This window comes from Pelobates fuscus, chromosome 5 (assembly GCF_036172605.1).
Source record: "Pelobates fuscus isolate aPelFus1 chromosome 5, aPelFus1.pri, whole genome shotgun sequence".
In the NCBI taxonomy this organism is placed as follows: Eukaryota; Metazoa; Chordata; class Amphibia; order Anura; family Pelobatidae; genus Pelobates; species Pelobates fuscus.
In genome coordinates this window covers 128,487,334-128,508,840 of record NC_086321.1, presented here as the reverse complement: position 1 = coordinate 128,508,840, position 21,507 = coordinate 128,487,334, and the positions used below count along the sequence as shown (strand labels likewise).

Sequence of the window (21,507 nt, the reverse complement as noted above, 5' to 3'; positions counted from 1 at the left end):
AGTTGCTCTGGCCACTCTTCCGCCACTTCCCAGGGGGGAATACCACACTGAAAGAACTGTTTTGGGCACTCTCAAGGAAATAGTGCGGCCCTGACCCAGATTCCCATGGAAGTAAGGGAGGTGGCTGTCCCTCATGTTTTTTCTTCACTAAGTCCCCAGAAATCTCATGAAAGGAACTTGACTCATTAGAACAAAACATGAACATTCAATTTACAAATCTCTACAGAGGGGGGTCAGCAAGAGAACTGTGAATAGAAAGACAAAGTAGCTTTACCAGATCCTGACTCCACTCTGTTTGCGGATAAAGAGGAAAGGTACCATACTGGATTTGCTGTTGCTACAGAAGATCAGGTACGTCAAGCACCTTCACTTTCCTCACTCACATCTGCTCAAGACGCTGAATTGACAGCCTTCTCAGTGGCATACAAAATGCCTGAAGGAAGACATGCCAATATCTACACTGACTCAAGACATGCCCTGGGTGCAGCACATTATTTTGGATCAATCTGGAAGATAAGAAGCACCACTCAGCTGCCCAAAAGCTGCCAACCAAGCCACAAGTGCACCAAGGGAAGTGGACAGAAGGGTGTCCGCTAAAGAAACTTCTATACTCACCATGTAGATCCTACCTACAGATCTCAAGCTTCTGAAAGAATGACAAGCAGCTGCTGACCCTGAAGAAATACAAAGCTGGAAAAACAGAAAGGGGCAACCCTTGAAGACGGGCTGTACTCCAACGCTCTTAAGCTCTGTTTACCCAAAAACATGTACTGGGCAGTGAGCCCATGGAACTTTATACCTATCCAAGACCCTCATGAACTCTTTGATCTCTAAATACTCTAAAGCACCTAGAATTACTCCTCTAATCACCAGTCACTGCCGATCCTGTGTTATTTGTGCCAAGGACAGCTCAGGCAGAAGAGGAGGAGAATCCTAAGCACCTAGCTAACTCTCAATATCCCTTTCAAGAATCCAGATGACAAAGAGCTACTGGGTCAAATATGCACTAGTTATCATAGACATTTTGTCAGGATGGCCAGAAGCCTAGCCGGTCATCAATGTGACATCCAAGACCATATACCCAGTAGTGCATTGTGAAAGTTGCAGAGATCACTCAGTGGATTCATTGTTCCAGATTCAAGACTCTCTCTGCAACATGAGAAGTGACATTTGTTGATTTTGACACACTTTTGACTCTAAAGAAAAAAATGACTTGTTAAATAAAAAGATACCAGCAAGTAGGTGTTTGATGGCCATAATAATGCCTGACCACCTGCCATCGATGGAAAGCCGAGGACCCCAAAAGGAGACCTCGTGAAGCTAAAGAGATCCAAACGCCAAGCTCCCTCAGGATTATTTGCCCATCCTGAGTTTGTGGTGATATTAATATTGACTAATTGATCTGAGTCCACCTACGCTGATGTAGCGTGGGACAGGTTTAATACTACAATGCATAAGCAAATGCGCCCTAGCCAAGGTTATTATGTCCATACACATAATACATGACAAGGTACTCTTGACACACCACATTCATGCTTCAGAACATAAAAAGGAGCACCCCTCTAAAGGGAAAGTTTGATATATATATATATATATATATATTGATGCCATAGGTGTGCCAAGGGGGGTACCAGATGATTTTGCAGTAAAGGGAAAGTTTGAGTCCATTTTCCCAACCGTCACTGCTAATAATAATAATAATATTTTGATTTGCATTTATTATATCTATTGCAACCAACAACGTTTACCTGTCACCATGACTTGTTGTGCCTATATTCCAGATAACACAAGTCCATATGGTAATGTAAGCTTGTCTATTTATGATGTCCCTCTGAAGAACTAAGAAGACTTTGAGAACCGTTACTCCAGTCATTTTTGTGCCTTTGGGTTAACACGTCTTCTGATACTAACATAATAAAGTTTTATCTCTTAGAATCTAACATTTCATAGGGGGGACTGATGTGGAATTATTAAAAATTATTATTGTACTTGTATTGAATTATTGTACTAACTCCATTTTAACCTTATATTGTGACAATCCTCCATTTTGTCCTCCTAACCTGACTTCTTCAAATCCTCCATTTTGTCCTCATGACTTAACTTGTTCATTTTAAAACTACCTTACGTGACTGAATTTCCCAACCCAATTAATACAGTAGACAAAGACCGTGTTTCCTACAAGGACAAGTACCAGGAGGTGCTGGCTACTCCTTAAGACTTGCCGGCTACTCCTTAGGACTTGTAAGATAGTATAGTTTGAAGGCCACGAGAACACAGTAGTAATGAAATGTTCTATTCATAAGAGACCTTGCACCTGGACATGAGGCCTGATATCACTGACTGTGTAAAATGACGCTCAAGCCCCCCTTTCCACCGAGTAAACCTCATGCTGGGAAAGATGGCGCCTGAGCCTTCTGTCCACACCCTTGCCCAGAACAATACCACCTCCCGGTGGGAGGACACCTAGCTGGTCACTCAAACCCCTGAGCCAATTAATAATATTGGTGGGTGGACACGAAGTTAGTCACATAATGTTTAATCCAATCAATGATGTTTATTAGTTATTATCTGATATTCAATGATGATGTCATTTTGCTTTTAAAAAGATCTGCACAACTGTTTTCCAACCAGATTGTATTAAATTTTCTGAAGTGCTTTTAACCTGAACTCCATGTGTCAGTGTGAGCTTACTTCTGCGTATACGCAATTTAATCATCTCAGATTTGGACAGGAACAGATAGACATTTAAACATATTTGTTTATTTCTAAATTAATCTACATCAGATTTAGTTACTTGAAATGCTGCTAACAAAGTTGAATTTTAAAATAACAAGTTATCAGAGTACATACTTATATAAGAAGGCATATTAACATTAATGTCACCTCTCCAGCTCCAAAGATGCCTTCTACTGGTTACATGTTCTGTATTAAAGTGTAATGTCTCTGTCATGCTCGGCAAGGAGTAGTCAGCCATTAGAACCCTTCAACTCCTATAAACCTTTGCCAATACGACCATAGCAATCGTTGGCTATGGTTTATGGGAATTGTAGTCCGCTACACAACAGGAATTTGGCTCATGGACATACGTTAGGAGTTTGAGAGTTTCCACCACTGGATTGAAAACTGTTTTATATTGTTGAGACACTTTATAAATGATAAAATCAAAGTTAATATATTAACCATAGGATTTTTAAATGGAAGTACTGATGTTTGCTAATAATAAAATGTCATTATTTACCTGTCATGAATAGTGAGCACAGTAATGCCATCTTTCTGCACATGCATCAGCTTTAAAGCCTTCTTATTGTGTGGTGTTACTGTAGATATTTCCTTTGCAGATTTCGGAATGATAGTCTCCCAGATAGCCAATTTTCCCGCTGAGGTTCCTGTAAGGGCTCTCACAGAACCAAAATCAAAAACCGATTGGCTAAAATTTCCAACAAGTTTGTTAAATGTCTGTGAAAGAGAAATCATAACTGTATTTAAAATATATAAATTCATTAAGTGAATACACTCTTCTAAAATGCCATATTTTATGGTTGGATAAGGGCAGATATGCAGATAAATAGATAATAGGCTAAAGCTTTATGTGTCTTTAAGTGCCCCGGCACTCGCCTAGTATAAGTAGTCAAACCGTTTGCCAGGCGCTCTGCCGGACTTAGCTCAGTGAAAAGAGCTTCCAGCTGAACAGGAGGCTGAAACTGGCAGACCCCAGGTAAGACGTCAAACCATTAGCAAATGGTTTGATTACTTAAACTGACACGGCACCGGGTATCTACTAGTGCAATAATAACTAGAGTATGCTGTAGTGGTTATGGTGCTTGTAGTGTTTCTGTAAAGAAAATCTGTTCTCCTTTAGATCTAGAACTTTTTGGATGCCACAATTATTTTGATTTAGTAGCCTAATTAATATTCCCACTACAACGCCAGGCTCGCTGGAATGAAATTACCTAACTGATGCTTTCAACCAAATTTATTATGTGGCAAAGCATTTCTGATGAAGGGAGCTGCTGGAAGTCAGTATAATGCATTTACTCATACTAAGTGGTGATACAGCTATGAAGAGCTATACATTTGAATAAACTTGCTGAGAGTACATAAAGACAGAAGAGATCCATGTCGACATGGTATACTGACCAGGTTATTTACAAAAGCGAGAATTCACGTTTAAATTTAAGGCCAGAGTAGCTAAATTGAAAGCATAGCTGACTTAGAGAATTAGTCCTGTTCAGCTATTTTGACCTTGAAATGTGAAATTCACAATTAATTCACACTTTATTAAAAATATATTTTTTTATATTCAACTTCTAAAAACCCCTCTAGTCTTGCAATCTAGCCTACATTCTTTCTACTAAACCATTGCTTGTCAGTATCTAACATTTTGTTTTGCCTGGTAACACCAAACATGAAGGTCATCTATTTCCATACCATGATGGCTGGTTTAGTCAACACAAATGTTATGATTTACAAAATATACACAACATTAAGAAATGGAGGATTTAAAATATCCAGAGGTACAGACAGTGTAATAAAGAAAATGTCTAATGCAGAATAGGCACCTGCTTAATGCATCAGTCTCTTAAACCTCATAATGACTGAGGACATACCATGGAAAGGAAACAATACATATATTTATTTATTTATTTATTCCTTTGGTACATTTTGATTATTATAAATATAATACAAATGTGAAAATGTTTGTTCTCCAAATTCCTATTTATAATATTTAAAAATAACATTTCCCACATTCAAAAATGTATAAAAGCAATTTTCTGTAGAGCACTACAAACGAAGCTTAATAATACTGAGGTTCTAAGTAACAGATTTGCATCCACCACCCACATTCCTTTGAAGCCCACAGCATCCAGAAATGTTACCCGTAACACCTATTCGATAGTTGTGTTTGTATATAGAGCAAGATAAACATTTAATTTAATGTGCTGTTCGCTATGGCTATATGTCCCTCTAGTGGTAGAGGAAGCATAGAACACACACACATGGTCACAGCTTATTTATTACTTTTATTATTAATATAGTTCTAACATTTTCTGCAACAGTTGCCTCAATTTAATATTTTTTGGGATAAGCTTTTGAAATGATTTAATATTTTTAGTTACATTTTAAAAATATAAAAATATAAAAAGAAATACTATACAAATTATATCCATATATCAGATAATACAAAAATATTAAAATATGAAGAAAAAAACAAATCAAAATATTAAACAATTTTAAAGAGTGTATCCAAAAGTATTACATAATTTGAAAAGTTTAACCAAAATAAATGGACAATTAGTACAAACAGAAACAAGAGAGGAAGAGGAACCTGCTCAAATGTGCTTAGATTCTAGGAATACAAAATCTGATATGCACATATCAAAAATCAAAAAACCATATGCTTTTTGAAATGTTCCTAGATAACCTCTAAAAGAATTAAATCAAATAAACTTACTTTGTCATTCAGTGGAGGAGTTAGATAATCCAAACCGGATTCATTCTGTTAAAAGAACAACAATTTATGTCTATTCAGAGACTTGAGTCAATGTATGAAAAGAAATTAAAAATAAATAAATACATATGAGTGATGTATGTACATGCAAATGTAATTCTTTATATTCAACCATTTACATGAGGTTTATTCAGTAAAAAAATAACTGCAAAATCAACACCAAAATTAAAATCCATATTTAATTAAATTTTTCTCCAACTAAGCTACACGGATATTTTTTTTTTTAGAGACAATTTTGCAACTCGGTGTTTTGATTCAACATAATTCAAAGATAATTTAATGTGACTTTCACATTAAAGCCCAACTGAATACATAAGTAACTTGGAGATTTGTTTTTTTAAACATTTTTTTTTAAATTCACTTTTTTAACTATTTTTTTTAAATTCGCTTTGAATTCATGATATTTTAACCCAATAACACAGAGAGTGAATTGTAATGTCCATAATTTGTATAATAATGAGGATCAATCTGAGAATATCTTTTTTTATCTTTTAATCCAGTGTAAAGCTTATTTGCTACTGATAGTATAGGAAATTCTAATAATGCAGGAAGACATTTTCACAAAAAGCTGAGTTGAAGATTTTAGGCACCAAACGTTGATTTAAAGAACATCAGCTCTAGTCATAGCTTGGCTATTTTGCAATTCACGTTTTAATTCACAGCTTGGCAATATCTGCAAAACAATTTTCAATTCACAAAAATCAGTGTTTAGAGAATAAACTCCCAAAGCGATAATTCTCAGTCAACGACAATATAAATCTACATACACACAAACTAAAGTAAAATACACCATGTAGCACCACAAAAACATAATAATAAAACTTCAACAGCAATGAAGTCAATAGGAACTGAAGTCAATAGGAACTGACTAATATATTCAGTAAGCAGCAAAGGGTGATCTCGGGCAGTGGTTGCAAAAGCTTAATATTTCACGAATGACCTGGCAGTGGGGTGGTCATGAAAATAACTCTGAAATCCTGAAATATAACTCCGTTACTACACTTAGCTCTTATTCATATTATAATTGTTGGCAGATTTAATATTTTCCTGAATAATCTGACAAAAAGAAATTATCTGCACCAGTCGGAAGTATGTGAAAACATCTGCATCCATTTACCTTCAATGAAAATGCAACTGTAGTCAAAGTTAAATTCGAATCGTATTGTTTTTATATTTTATATGTGTAGCAATGTGTTTATATTTGTACTGTACATGTTTCCTATTACATGTGTAACATTTTATTTGTATGTGCTCTCCATGACATATATAAACAAGATAAATGTAAAGCTTATCTTCATAGTGTAACATATCAAAAATAGATAAATACAGTTGTTTTTGCATACTTGGTGTGTTAATCTACACGTAAAGAAAATCTGACTTTAGAAAAAGGTCTACCACGCATACACAAATATTTGCATCATATTTAACTCATCACGTTACTCACCCATAAATAAAAGATTACTTGTGTTTCACTGTTGGTGATTAACTGAGTATGATCTTGAGGATTAAATGTGATGTAATTCTGCAAAGTAAACATTAAATACAAGTGGGTCAAGACCTTCAGAAATGTTCTAGTTTCTTATAACTGAGTGGGAATTCTGGAAGAATCCTATTACAGTAACCTTATCAGTTGATTTTATGCTGTAAATAACAAGATAATGTCCGATGTTACCTAAGCACTCTCTGATGCTTAGTATATATGTTATAATTTTTTATATGTTTGGACTACAGCGAGAGATGTAGTCAGTACTCGTTAGCTCTCATAACATAGCCATGTCACAAACGTCAGTGGAAAAACAGAAAATCCTTCCTTTAACTGCTTTATGGTATCTTTTGATAAATCTGATTTTATTGAGTTTTTTCAATGTCACGGAGTATTAACCCTAACACGCTGAGTTTAGGATAGCAAGGAACAGACTAATGAAATATAAACGTCCTATCGGGCCTTAGAGTGGCCGGACTTAACGTTAGACAGAGAAAAGCATGGTCGAAATATGAGCCGAGGAAACAAAGGAAACAAAGTCAAGGTCAACATCTAGGGCCAGGTAAGTTTAAATACTTTTTTTTTTAATTTGATTGGCCCACATCATGCCTGCGCCCCAAAACGTGCGTGAATGGGGGTGCCAGAATGACGTAGGCCAATGGGAGCCAAACGCAAGGTTAGGCTCCCATGTCCCCTTTAAGAACGTGCTCGCAATGCGAGCAGTGTTCCCAATACTGTACGGGCCGCGCGCCCGTACAGACTGTTCGGCTCGCACGGCCCGCCAGGAGCAAGGAGTTTTCGAGACGCACGCGGCTCACCTGAAGGCAAAAGTGCTCAAGCCACATGCGGCTCGATCAGAGGAACCCTGCCAGCACACAGACCGGGTAAGTACTGTTACATTCATAAGACAAAGAATATGTAGACATAAAAGATAGGGATAGTAATGTTGGGATATACCCTGAGACTTGCAGGTCTCTGATTGAATAAAAAGCCTTTTGGCCACGCAGGACCATGTGATAATGGTCAGTAACGGTAACACAGTAAACTGAGCATACACCTAGAGTTTCAGTGTGACACGTAGGTCTAAAGGATGTAACAAACTTATTCAGTGAGTTTCATGCACTATGACATCGCTATTATAACCTTGACTTTGTGGCATTTCAGGTTGTTTATTTCTAGCACAAGACCTCTCATGTCAAAACTATTTTGTACGGTTTAATATAAACCTCCAGTTGTATAGGAATTAGTGACCAGCGCCAAACAAGTCGAATGTTTGGATAAAACTGTGTCTAATCAGTTAACTGGTAAATGCTAATAAGTTGGGTGGTCTAGCCCAATGTGGTCAGTTGGTAATTCTAGGATAGGTATTAAATCACGACACGTAATATTTATGTCAACTCAGTAGTCTGCTTAGCGTCCATCCTTGAACTCGTCCTATGCTATCCCTCCGTTAGTTCTTTAGTAGCACAAGTGCTCTTCTCACTGGAGGATTGTATGTTAGGATTGCATCTCCCACCCCTAAAAACTCACAGTAGGGCATTTATGGTATCTTACCTGTGTCCCAAACTCTTCATCAAGTTCTGCAGTGCAAATTGGTTCCACAGCAGCCGTGGTCCAGTCCCATATGGAAACTGTCTAAAATTTAAAATGAACTCTTTTAGTTACATTTAGTTGCATTTCCTAAGCAAAGTATATTATACATAATTGATCAGTGACTTCAGTTTTCTCCATAAATTGTATATATAGAAAATACATATTAATGATGGTAAATAGTAGACTCCTAGTTGCTGGTGCGTAAGGTGCAGGGATCTAAGTACCAAACATAATGGCACCGTTGCAGGGCTGGCTTTAGTATTATGCAACCTATGAAATCACACAGGGTGCACACAGACAGGCACTGGTTCAGAAAGCTCCCAAGCCAGCAGAAGGCGAGCCAGGGGTACATCCAATACCATAGATGCATCCTATAGGGTGGAGGCTCCATTGTGATGCTCAGGTGAGTATTTGATGTTAAGTCATTTCAGTTTGTCCCTTCAACTCATATCACTGCGGCCACTTCTAGGGGAGGAGATAAATTGTATGCTAGGGACAGTCCAAATGTGGGCTATGAAGAGACACCTATTGGGGTTACTGAGGGACACGTAAAGGAGCATGACACATAAGCAGACAATGTCAGTTACATTAAGGTCTTAGTGACAATGTGTAGAAATATGAAACCTCCATGAATCCTGATTGTAAGGGTCTATTTTTCATTGTTGTTTTTTTTTCTTTTCATGGTGTATTCTATATCAAAGGGCTTAAACAGTTTTAAGGATTTTTTTAATCTGAAATTTAAATATATATATATATATGTATATATATATATATTTTTTTTTAACACACTGAAAATACTCTGGTGAGGTTTCCTTGCACCCCCTGCTAAGTTATCAGTGTTGGGCCCAACAGCCCAGCACCAATAACAGTTCCTGAAGAAGAGGCATCAGAGGGAGATCCCTCTCTCGTGTCACAATCACAGAGTACAGAGTGTGCACCTAGCTCCTTGTACTATGTGAGCAGGGCCGTCTTTAATATCGATTGGACCCTGGGCAAGCATTTGCTTGGGTCCCGTTGACCCTGCCCTTCCCCCACCCCTACTCCCAGCTCCCTGGCATGCAATCATGGCCTCCTCCGCAACCTAGTGATGGTACTAATGTAGAGAAGACCGGGTGCAATAATTTATTTTGGGTCTCCCATCTGTCATACAACTACCACAATGCTATGCCAGCTGGGGAGCTACCATTTGGCCATTCTTGTATGGTTGTATATGTGAGCAGTGTTTGTGAATTTTAATGTAAGCATGTTTTTGTATAGAGTATGTGTGTGCATGTAGGGGTGTATTTATATGTACTGTTGCCATTGGAATGCAGTGGTGTACTTGTGTGTTGTGTTTGAATGCAGGGCTGTGTGTTGTTTGTATGTAATGTTGGCTTTTAAATGCAGGTGTGCTTTTGTGTGTAGAGTTGGTGTTTGTATATAATTTTAGCGTTTTAATAAAGCGGTGTGTTTGTATGTAACGTTTCTAATTGCATGCAGGGGTGTGTTTGAATGTAGTGTTGTCCAAATGCAGATACATTCATGTAGTAGTACTGGTGTAAGTGAAGGGTGTGTTTGTATTCAATTTTGGAGTTTGAATTTAGGGTGTGTTTGTACTATATTCTCTTTTGTCTCCTCTGTGGATCATTTTTATGTGACATACCTCACTGTCTTGGCCTCCAGTATGCCTCAATAGAGATCTGGACACCAAGATAGATCCACATAGGATTTCAGGGTTATAAGCATTTTAGAGACACTGCTACATTGTATCCTCTCTACAGTACAGTTAATAAAGTTGCAGTGTATCACTGTTTATGCTTGGATACACGGTTATTCAGTGTCTACAATATCAGTATATGCTTTCCCTGTAGGTATTACCTTCTCTCAACTTTTGACAGTCTATTGGCATATAACTGTTATATCAGTTGGCGTTTTTTTTTTTCTACTATCATTACCAGATTTATTGGAAGCCCCCCTTCTCCAAAGGGGATAATCCAATTATTGTATTTTTGTATCTTTAACTTAAACATTCGGGTTCAAGCCCATATCTAGGTGGAACTGGTACCACCATCCTGACCTCCTTTCCCTAGTCTCTGACTCAACAGTTGCTGATCAGGGACTAAGGGAATCAATATATATCTTTTCCTATTCAATTTCACCTCACTTCCTCCCAACAGGCAACACGAAAGGGACCTGGTCCGGAGCACTCTTAAAGGGCTAGGGTTCCCTGATTACATCAGGTGCTGCAGCCCACAGGGTTTGGATGCCGGCAGGGGGCCCACAGGGCAGCTACTTTGGGGCCCCCAGGAGTAACTGGGCCCGGAGCTACTGTCCCGTTTGCCACCCTTTAAAGACGACCCTGTATGTGAGATGTGAAATCACACTGCTGACGTCAGTACTGACTGACAGGTGAGGGAATCCTTCTGGGGTGTAATTAAGAGGTAGTTTTAGGGGGCGGATTAGGTAAAGGATTTGGAGTAGGATTACGGGTAGGATTATGGGTTTAGTTAGGGGAATCAGTATACACATGGAATATAGTACATGAGCAGCAGAATTAAAATAATGTGGGGTATCTTTATAACAGTAGCAGGATGCTGAGCTTTTTACAGTAGTGGGATAAATTTACCCAAAATAAAACAGGTGTGAAAAATACAAATAATTAAATATTTTGACCTAGGTTCATGATAAAATGGTTTAATTAAAAGTGTCAAAATGCTCTTAGTTACACATCCTGGGGGATGTACTTTCTACAAATATATACTTTTGTGCAGCTAATTTGAATTTTTTTACTACTATAAAAGTTGTAATCTCAGCATGCCTAATGTTTGCTACGTTTTAGCTTTAAAACCACATTTCACTCCTTGCAATATATGTGGCATAACTTCTAAAATGAAACTAAAATAGACATACTGGGTGTTTTGACAATCAGGACTACTTAGGAAATCTATTTTGAGTTAGTTTTCTTTAGTTGCACTTAGGTGAGCAGACCCAACTCCCATTTTTTTTTATATTTTATTGCTATTTAATACTGTGTTATGTTTACATATATGGTATCAATATAAAGCCATATTTCTCTTTTAAAAATGTATATGTAATATGTATGTGTGCACTTAACAGAAAGTTGAAATTGTGGCAAAATGAATGAATAGCAAAAGTGCCATAAAAGGCCTCGGTCACAAACACATCTCATCTCCGCCTTGGTCCAGAAAAGAAGGATTTTTTTTGAGTAAAGATAAAGAAAATACACTCTTCCGTCCCCATCTATATTTAGGGGCGTAGAGAAATGCATGGGCTAAGGGATACTTTGGGACTTTTGGCACAGGTTGCGTTGCCGGTATTGGCCACTCTTCAATGGGGTCATGCCTAAGGGTACAGATATTATTGGTAATAATATCAGGTAATCTATAGGGATTTGACAATATCAGCACAACTAGTGCCAAGTGGGTGCCATGCCACCAGGGGAATTTCTTCTTTTTAACAGTTAAGAGAGATAATATGATTGGATGCTTACTGTCTGCTCCTTAACAGCAAACTGTCACTTCTCACAATTTGCAACATTGTGTTGTGGACAGAATATTAACTTTAGTAAAATGCCTATTTACTCTGTGCATCTGTGCTCATTATTAACTGCTCAAAACTAGCTGCTAGGAGCAACCCCTTCCCTCCTGTGTTCATTAACTGCTCAAAACTAGCTGCTAGGAGCAACCCCTCCCATCGAGTAACCACCCAATTAACAAGATGGCGCTGGAATGTGGAGAACTGTATAAAGACAGTGACATCACACCCTGTAGGCTGTGCATTAGATGAACCACATAACACCTAACCAATTGTTGATGTATTTTCTCTGTTATCTATAATTATGCATATGATGTATTTCTGCTTTATAAGGGGCATACCGGCCCCCTGGATAAAAGATTCCTCAAGTTTTTCATTAACCTAAAACTTGTGTCTGGTGTGAATTACTTTTGGGAGCATGCACGCATTTAATTAAATTTGGAAAGGGGCAGATATACAAAATTATCAAACACTTGATTTGATCCTTAACAATTGTTTACCTATGTTCAACAAATATGTCATTGTGATAAGTGGAAAATTAAATCAAATATAGGAACTAACACTTCTTTCTCCTGCTACTCTACACCTCTGTCTTCGCTCACTGTCATTGTTGCCTTTTGCATCTGGCAGTGATCTTAGAAAAAGCATGTTTCCTCCTCAATTGTATGCCATCGCTGTGCCTGGGTGAATGGAATTGTGATGTCATTTGGTAAATGTTGCTGAAATGTTCTTGTAGGACAATTGCCCTGAGTTAGTGATCTAGTTTATCACGGAGCAGAGCAAGTTTTAGTCATGTTTGCAAAGCGGTTTCTGGGGACTTAGCTCTGGTGTCTCCAGAAGCACCACATCAGAGTATCAAACTGGGTTTCATGAGAAGAATAAATTGCTTGATATAATCAAACATCTCTATCTTTTTGTCTGATGGTTCATCAGAGCATTGTTATGTTAGCAGCAAATGCAAACAGGACACTAGGTTGAGGAAGAAGAGGCAGCCATAGTAAAACAAAATGGACTTGTACCACTGTGTTTATCGGTAGTGAAATAACATTTTAATACTATGGAGTCTATGTGTTCAAATGCACATATATAATTAGAGAGAGTTTAAAGATCCTGTAGTTGGAGTTCTATCCATATATTAAATAATCCTATGAATTCTTCTATTTAAGTTCCTTGTGCCCTAACTCGCATCTCAACATAACCTTTCTGCATTCATGATTATTGCAAACCGAATACAATAATGACACAATAAAGAAAAAATATATACCTGAATTGTTCCACCTCCAACAGTTGCCAGATACTTTGCATTCTGAGACATCGTGATCGCTATCACTCCACCTTCTGGATGACTATGGAAAATTGTATGGACAGGGATCCTGTATAAAATGTACAATGTAAGTCATGATGAATGGGTAGATAATAGGCTTGTTTAAGCAAGGCCCTCCTCAACTCATTTATGTTCACTTTAACGTGCCTTACACATTTTTTCCATTTACTTTTTATACCCCTTATAGGTAACCCCTTAGTGACCAAACTATGTTTCAGGACCTTGAGGCCTAGCCACCAGCATGCCAATTTCCCTTCCTGCATTCATGTTCTCAAACAGTTGCCAAAATGCAGTACACTGTCTTATAGCGATTGCCAAACAGCAGTTCTCAGCAACTTGTGGGGGACATATTCTGGTGCTTGAAAGGTGATGGTGCCTGTGCTACCACTGAGATAAGCTGTGCAGAGAAAACACCTGCATCTTGATTGGCAGACTTACCTACACAACATGCACCATCTATATCTGGGTTTCAGATTGGAGTCTTTATCTCAAACAGCCATGTAAAAAATACTGTACACCCTATATTATTTTTAGTTACCGTATTATTATGTTCTGATTTTCAGATCTGTTATTGGCATGAACTTTGGAACAGCTATGACCTTGCATTCAACCTTCTTCTACTGGTAGGTGTACATAAACATTTTTGAGCAAGAACCGAAAAGACAAAGAAAAGTCTTTTACTGGGTATACCCTAATGAAATATAAAGTGTAAGATGTAAAACTTGTATCAAGATGACTCAAGATTAACTTAGATCAAACACACTGTGTATTACTGCAATTTAAGATCACTGAAGAAAAATATATTTTTCTAATAAATCAATATATGAGAAAGTATGGTGAATGCATAGCATTTTTATGGAGTTACAGTTGTGTCAGAAAGAAATGTCCCTTTCTTATATCCTGAGTATTGCCACTGTTGTTATCTCACATATATACAAGAAAACAAAACTGTGGTCTATAGACAACACTGCAGAATATATTTTGCCAGCAAGATCACAAGCTTTCCAAATGGACAGAGATACCACATGCATCTATTGCACATGAAGTGAAAAGATCACTGCCATAGCCACCTGCCAGTCACTAATAGATGGCATCAATTGGCAATCTCACCATGCTTTTGCATGGTTATAAGAAAACGAGTCTCCAACATGCATTCAAGAAAGAATAAGGTAACAATACCCTGAAAATGAATCCCATATAATAATAAGACTTTCTGGTCCTCGGTCGGCTGTAGCAATCCATCTTCTGTCTCCACTCACACACATACATGAAATGCTGGTGCAATGAGCCTGTGACAACATAAAGATACGTTACTGTGTGATAGAAAGAATCTATGTAAGAAGAGGAACAAATTAAAGTGCAACGGTCACCTCAAGACTATTTTCTCTCAACGATTTAAGGTCTATAAAGTGTGTAATTAAGAAATAAACTGGGGTTTTCGTTATTCCTATACCAAAACCGTCTAGGATGGCTTATTTTTGTATTTTAGCTAAGCTGATATAAGGTGAAGCAATATAAGTAGGAGGGGTTGCTCTCTTTTTTCCCCTTTTTTCAAAAGAAAGGGAGGGGGGCATATAAATGTTAAGTGTTAGCGTGCAATGTGATGTTTTATATGTTGCAAGGTTATTTTTGTTTGGTAAAATTCCTGCGAGAAGGAGACTAGAGATGGATAAAGATTTAAATTTTGAAAGGATATGCCTAAAATAGCATCTTTGAATGTGAGGGAGCTAAATTCCCTACAAAAAAAAGATTCATTCTTGCAGACTTCCTAAAAAAAAGAAACAATACATATATGTGGAATCCAAGAGACTCATTGGTTGGTGAATGATAAGGTTAGATTTAGTCCTAAAGACTTCCCTTACATATATAGATCTTCCATGTCAAACAAAAAAAAAGAGGGGTTGCAACTATAATCTCGTCAAAAGTAGCGTTTAAATTAATATATGAAGAAGTCGATAATGAAGGAAGATTTCACATTTTAATTTGTGAAATCAATAATCAGAAATACACTATTGTAAATATATATGCCCCAAACAGAGGCTTTAAATTAGATAGGATTAAACAAGGAAAAATTATCTATCTCAGATATTGTAATTGTTATATTAGATCCTAGTTTGGATAGAAACAGTTTAGGTAAAATAGAGATTAAAAGATTTCTAAAACATTCCTCCTTAAGGTTCAGTGAAATTTTTAGAAAATCAGGCCCAATAGATTTATGGCGAATATGGCATCCCAAGGAAAAAGATTTTACGTGTTTTTCTCATCCACACCAGGTTTATTCCAGGATCGATTATATATTTACAGAAATGGATATAGCAAGAAAATTATAATCACTAATATTCCATGGTCAGACCATAACGCAATCATTTTGGTCATTAAGGATGCCTTCACTAAAACAAGATCTAGCTGGAGACTGAATGGACAACTGCTAAAAAAAAACCACAACATTTGGAAAATATAGAGAAGGCAATAGAGTTATACTTTAGGGAAAATAGTAGTAGAAAAATACCGGAATCAACATTAGGGTGTGCATTTAAATGTACAACCAGGGATCATCTAATAAAAATGGGAACTGAAGAAAAAAAAAAAGAAATATGCAGAATATAGCAGAACTTTACATCAGATATGATGTTATAATACCAAATGATGTGTTGTGATGTTGTGTCTGTTATGTGAAGTAATATTAACATTTTAATATGAGTAATGTAATAATGTAATGGATAGAGAAGAAGATACAATATTATGTTATATATGTTACATATGTACAAAAAATAAGGAAATGAGGGACGAGCATCCCTAAACAGGAAGCAAATCCCATCAAAACCAGTACCCCCTATAGAGCACTATATAGAAACTTGCAAGAAAAACTGTATCTCAGACAAGGTACAAAAAATAATAAAGTTTTATTAATAGTAAAAATCAAAAACTAAACACCAAGTGTCCAAAATACACCAGACTGCTTAACCTATAGAACAATGGAAAAATACTGAGATATATAACCCACCTCAATTCAACACAAACTAGTAACAGAGTTATGTTGTGAATTTGATACTTCGTAGGTGATTCACTCAAAGTAACAGAGTGACTAGTAAAAAATGTAGTTTCTATATAGTGCTCTATAGGGGGTACTGGTTTTGATGGGATTTGCTTCCTGTTTAGGGATGCTCCTCCCTCATTTCCTTATTTTTTGTATTTTCTGTATGCTTTAGGGTTAAGCCCTTTTAGTACCCCTGTAACCCTCTCTGTACTTTTTGCCGGATTGGTTTTTGGCTGAGAGTATTGTGTTTATATTTAATTATGTTACATATGTAATCACATAACTGTGTCTTTGTTGTTTTGTATTGTCTTGTGATTGTGTATTTATAAAAAAATTTAAATAAAAAATAGAAATGAAAAAAAAGAAAGAATCTATGTAAGAAGAGGAACAAATTAAAGAGCAACTGTCACCTCAAAACTATTTTTTATAATGTAATCCTTTTTTTTTTTTAAGTGCAGTATCCATAAAAAAAGATAAAAACTCATCCCTACCTTGACAAGATATTTCAGGCATATACATGCAGCTCGGGTCAGACCGTGTTTGAAAATCGGCTAAGTTGTTATGTGCTGTGAATTATCTTGTTGCAACATTAGAAACAGGGAGAGCGAACATCGAGACCCAGCTTTGCCGGTTCACAGCAGTTGGTTTATGCTGGATGAATCACAACAGCTAGTTTTCTAGTTTTTTTTTTTACTGTAACAGGTTGTCAGCGTGCATGCTGACTACTATTACTGCAAGTGTAAACGGAAGTGAATATTTAATATTGGCTATCAATCCTCTGTATTCTTCTTTTGTTATATCAAAAAACCCTTGAGCCACTCAAATTGAGAAACGGGCAAGAAAATAGCGGATTTGCGGACAATTATGGCATGTGACAGAACAGAAAAAATATGCCAATATTTAATCGTTGGAGTAACCGCTTTGTAGAAAGGATACACTACAACTATAGTTTGACCATGAAATTCAATCACCATGAAATTCAAGGGGTGTATATGTTTACCTGCAAGTGGCGCTGGCGATTCAGTAACAAGTCATGGATAACAGCAGTCTGAGCACAAGCATACACGATTACTTGGTGATCCTCATCATGAAGATTGAAGACTGGAATGTTTTTGTTCATACCAAATGACCAAGACAGGTTCTGCACAAAGGAAGTTATACATTCAGTACTATGCATTCAGCATATAAATTGCTTACACAAGACAGGAGCAAATTTCATGGCAATAATTTATCTTTTCTTGTTCAAGCGCAATCCTGTGCTCTAGGTACAAATTAATGATTCCACCAGGGTTCCACGTATATAAACCTTTTGTGTAATCTGCTCTAACCTTTATTTACATGTAAATACTTTGACTTGTACTGTATGGACTTCAACTAAAATTTCTCTATACAAATTGTTAACCAGATCAAGCGTTAGTAAATCATACCAACGTCAATCGACATGGTGAATAAAGAGTCTCCTAATACAGAGACAGCTATGACTGCTTGCATACTGCCTTGGGTAGTTTTATTTGAACTGTCCTGAGTGTATTAGTATTATGACCACTCAAAGCTCGTAGGTGAGAACACTAGACAAGAGGGTGGCTCTTAAACCTAGCCTCGGATTTGCACATTCTTGGCTTTAACAATGTATCGTATTAAAATACCCGACACACATTCACACTACAGTATTCTTTCCCTTCTGACATTTCCATTAAAATGCTAATGATGGTTCTAATCTTTTACCAACATAACTGCTCCATTTTTCATTGTATCCCTCTGCGTGCACTCCAGGAAACTACGCATTAACTAGAAAAATGTCCTTCTATTTTTCAATGTTTTTAAACTTTCCTGGCTCTTGCTACATGTGTTAGGTTTAACCACCAACTATACCTCATGCAATCTATGCAATGATTCATTCTGCAACTTGTACCCACAGGTTACCATAATTTGTTTGTCATGTAGATGTAGAAAATATAACTGGTTAATCATAAAATATCTGTATGAATCAAACAAAGTATGATTACTTTTACAACTACTCAATCATATTCAACTAACCTTGTCAGCTTTGATGTGCCTCATTGAGCTTAATGACACTGATATCAAGGAGAAGGTTGTTCAAACACATCTTCGGGGCCAAGATTAAACATATATATACTGTATATAGTGTAGATTGGATTAGCCGTATTAGTCCAGTAGACAAGATGCAAAATACCAGAGTATTGCAGTATGCAATGATACCTTTTTATTGGACTAACATAATATTTCAAAGACAAGCTTTCGAGAGTTTTCCTCTCTTCCTCAGGTCTGAAGCAATCAATCTAATAGAGTTTAACACTTAAAACAACTGATGTTATAGAAGGGGAGGGAGAGGGGTGAGGGGGGGGGGGTGGGCGTATACGTACACATCTGCAAATGTGGTGTACATGCTACAGTGTACAGTGTGTGACAAAGATTGCTACTGGCCTTAAGCTGCATCTCAGAATGAATCTACACAGACACTCAATCAAGAACCACAAGGAAAACAGATATTGTACTCCTGTTGGCCATCACTTCACCCAGACTGGTCACTCCATCCAAAACCTCAGGATTAAAGTTCTTAAAGGGAATTTCAAAGACTCTCATGAAAGAAAGACATTTGAGACACACATGGCTTTTTCACACACTACCAAAATTTTTTATAAACACACATCTTAATGTCTTATATAGTTATTTTTCAATATTCTTGTTTCACCTTTATTGGATCAATTTATATACATACATATATGCAGCTATATACTTGCATGCTCTGCTCTGCTGTTTTCTTGGTGTTTATTTTTCTTTTTAATTAGCTGGTAAAACTTAGACCGCTGCCCGTTCTATTTCCTGACCACCTATACGACCGACGTTCGGGAGATATGAACTACCAAACAGGGGGGGCATTCTTATCCTGAAATTAAGAGATTCCATTGCGGGAGGATTTAAAAGGATTCTCCAGTGCCAGGAAAACATATTCTTTTTCCTGGCACTGCAGGACCCTCTAGAGCCCCTCTCCCTCCCACTCTCCATTCCAAGTTGCTGAAGGGGTTAAAACCCCTTCAGTGACTTACCGGAGTCCAGCACCGATGTCCCTCGGCGCTGGGTCAGGCTCCGCCCACGCTCCTCCCCCGCCTACGTCAGACGGCTGGGGAGACCTAATGCACATGCGCAGCAATGGCCGCGCACACGAATTAGATCTCCCCATAGGAGATCCCCTGGGAATTTCAGAGACGCTGGAGGTCCTCACATAGCGTGAAGAGAGCCACTAGAGGAGGACTTAACCCTGCAATGTAAATATTGCAGTTTATGAAAACTACTACAATAATTACACTTGCAGGGTTAAGGGTAGTGGGAGTTGGCACCCAGACCACTCCAATGGGCAGAAGTGTTCTGGGTGCCTGGAGTATCCCTTTAACCTCCCTTATATTAATATGGGGGTCACAGTGACCCCCATAGGTTTTAATGCGGGGGGGCTGGTAGGAATTGTTAAAATATATTACAAGGAAGGAGCTGGCAGCGGTGCCAGATCCCGCCTTGCGTTCTTTTTTTGCGCATGCACAGTGTTAGTTTTGTCCTAATGGACAAAAACTAATTATTCTTTACCGATTTGTGTCCAAAAAACGAATATTTTACGGATGAAATTTGGAATGGCCGAATGAAATAATTTGTACAAAACAATAATTTCACTGGTGCAAATGTCTAATATATTGGAAAGAAGGGAAAGAGTACTCTCAGGTCTTCAAAAATAAAACGCAACTTTTACTGTATGGTCAACATGATTGCTGCAACAGGAAAATCAAGTGTAAAACCTAATGTCAACTTGCAGCTAGTGAAAGGTGTGTGCACAGGGAATACTCACTAGAGGTTTGTCAGATGAAGTGAAACTTTCCTCTTCAAACAAAGTCCTAGGGGTTGCAGTGTAAACTAAAGACTCTCCCCCTTCGATACTTTCGTTAATTCTGACTGTGAGACTATCGATTGCTTTTTCTTCAACAGCTTCTTGCTCCGCTTCCACATCTTCCACACCTGGTGATTCTCCTATTTTAACTTTAAGCTCGAGATGTTCCTTTTGGTCAGGCACCTCTGGTGACCTTGGAAGAGGGTATTCAGCCTCACTTTGTTCTGTTCCTCTCGGCAAAACAAATTCAGCATTTTGTTCTATTGCCTCCTGCTACCAAAAGAATGTTTAATACATGAAAGGATTAAAATAACATAAACTCACAAACATCTGTGTCAAACACCATCATTTTGCTGGAAGTGTGCCACTTCTCAGCTTTGGCTAAAATTTCAAAGCAATCAAAATATATGCATAGTAGAAAGTAGGGTCTAATTTGTAGTATGTACACATCACATTAAGACAAAATACAGCAAAAATTGGGAGCTTTGATGGGCTATTTGCAGTACTTTGTCAAATCTAAAGTTTATTTATTTTTCTCCCTAGGTACCACCATACTATCAAGGGAGATACAGGGACAGCCAAGTCACAGAGCCTCCTTAATTTCATAGGATTGCTAACAAAACCTAAAAATGGGTATGAATAATGACCAAACAATGGATCAATTTACTTTAAAGGACCACTATAGTGCCAGGATAACATACTCGTTTCCCTTGCTCTATAGGGTCCTTGGGTCCCCCTCACCCTCTGGGTCCCCCTCCCGCCGGGCTCTAGGGTGAGGAAGGGGTTTAATTCCTACCTTTTTCCTTCAGCGCTGGGGAATCTCCTCCTTCTTCTGCCGTTTGGCCGAATGCGCATGTGCGGCAAGAGCACAGTGAGAAGTGCGGAAGCGCCTCTAGCGGCTGTCAATGAGACAGCCACTAGAGGATGGATTAACCCATTTGTAAACATAGCAGTTTCTCTGAAACTGCTATGTTTACAGCAGGCAGGATTAATCCTAGATGGACCTGGCACCCAGACCACTTCATTAAGCTGAAGTGGTCTGGGTGCCTATAGTGGTCCTTTAACCCCTTAAGGACCAAACTTCTGGAATAAAAGGGAATCATGACATGTCACACATGTCATGTGTCCATAA

General features: G+C 37.7%; 1 protein-coding gene across 1 annotated transcript in view; it reads right to left on the bottom strand.

Moving 5' to 3' along the window:
• Positions 1–21,507, bottom strand: part of CFAP251 (cilia and flagella associated protein 251) — a 69,776-nt gene that overhangs the window by 39,589 nt on the left and 8,680 nt on the right. Inside the window, exons 5-12 of the mRNA XM_063456991.1 lie at positions 20,337–20,648; positions 17,481–17,621; positions 14,623–14,732; positions 13,384–13,492; positions 8,547–8,627; positions 6,954–7,031; positions 5,453–5,497; positions 3,239–3,456 (exon numbers count right to left, since the gene is read on the bottom strand). Coding sequence (XP_063313061.1) covers positions 3,239–3,456; positions 5,453–5,497; positions 6,954–7,031; positions 8,547–8,627; positions 13,384–13,492; positions 14,623–14,732; positions 17,481–17,621; positions 20,337–20,648 — 1,094 coding nt within the window. The remainder of the gene's footprint in view (positions 1–3,238; positions 3,457–5,452; positions 5,498–6,953; positions 7,032–8,546; positions 8,628–13,383; positions 13,493–14,622; positions 14,733–17,480; positions 17,622–20,336; positions 20,649–21,507) is intronic.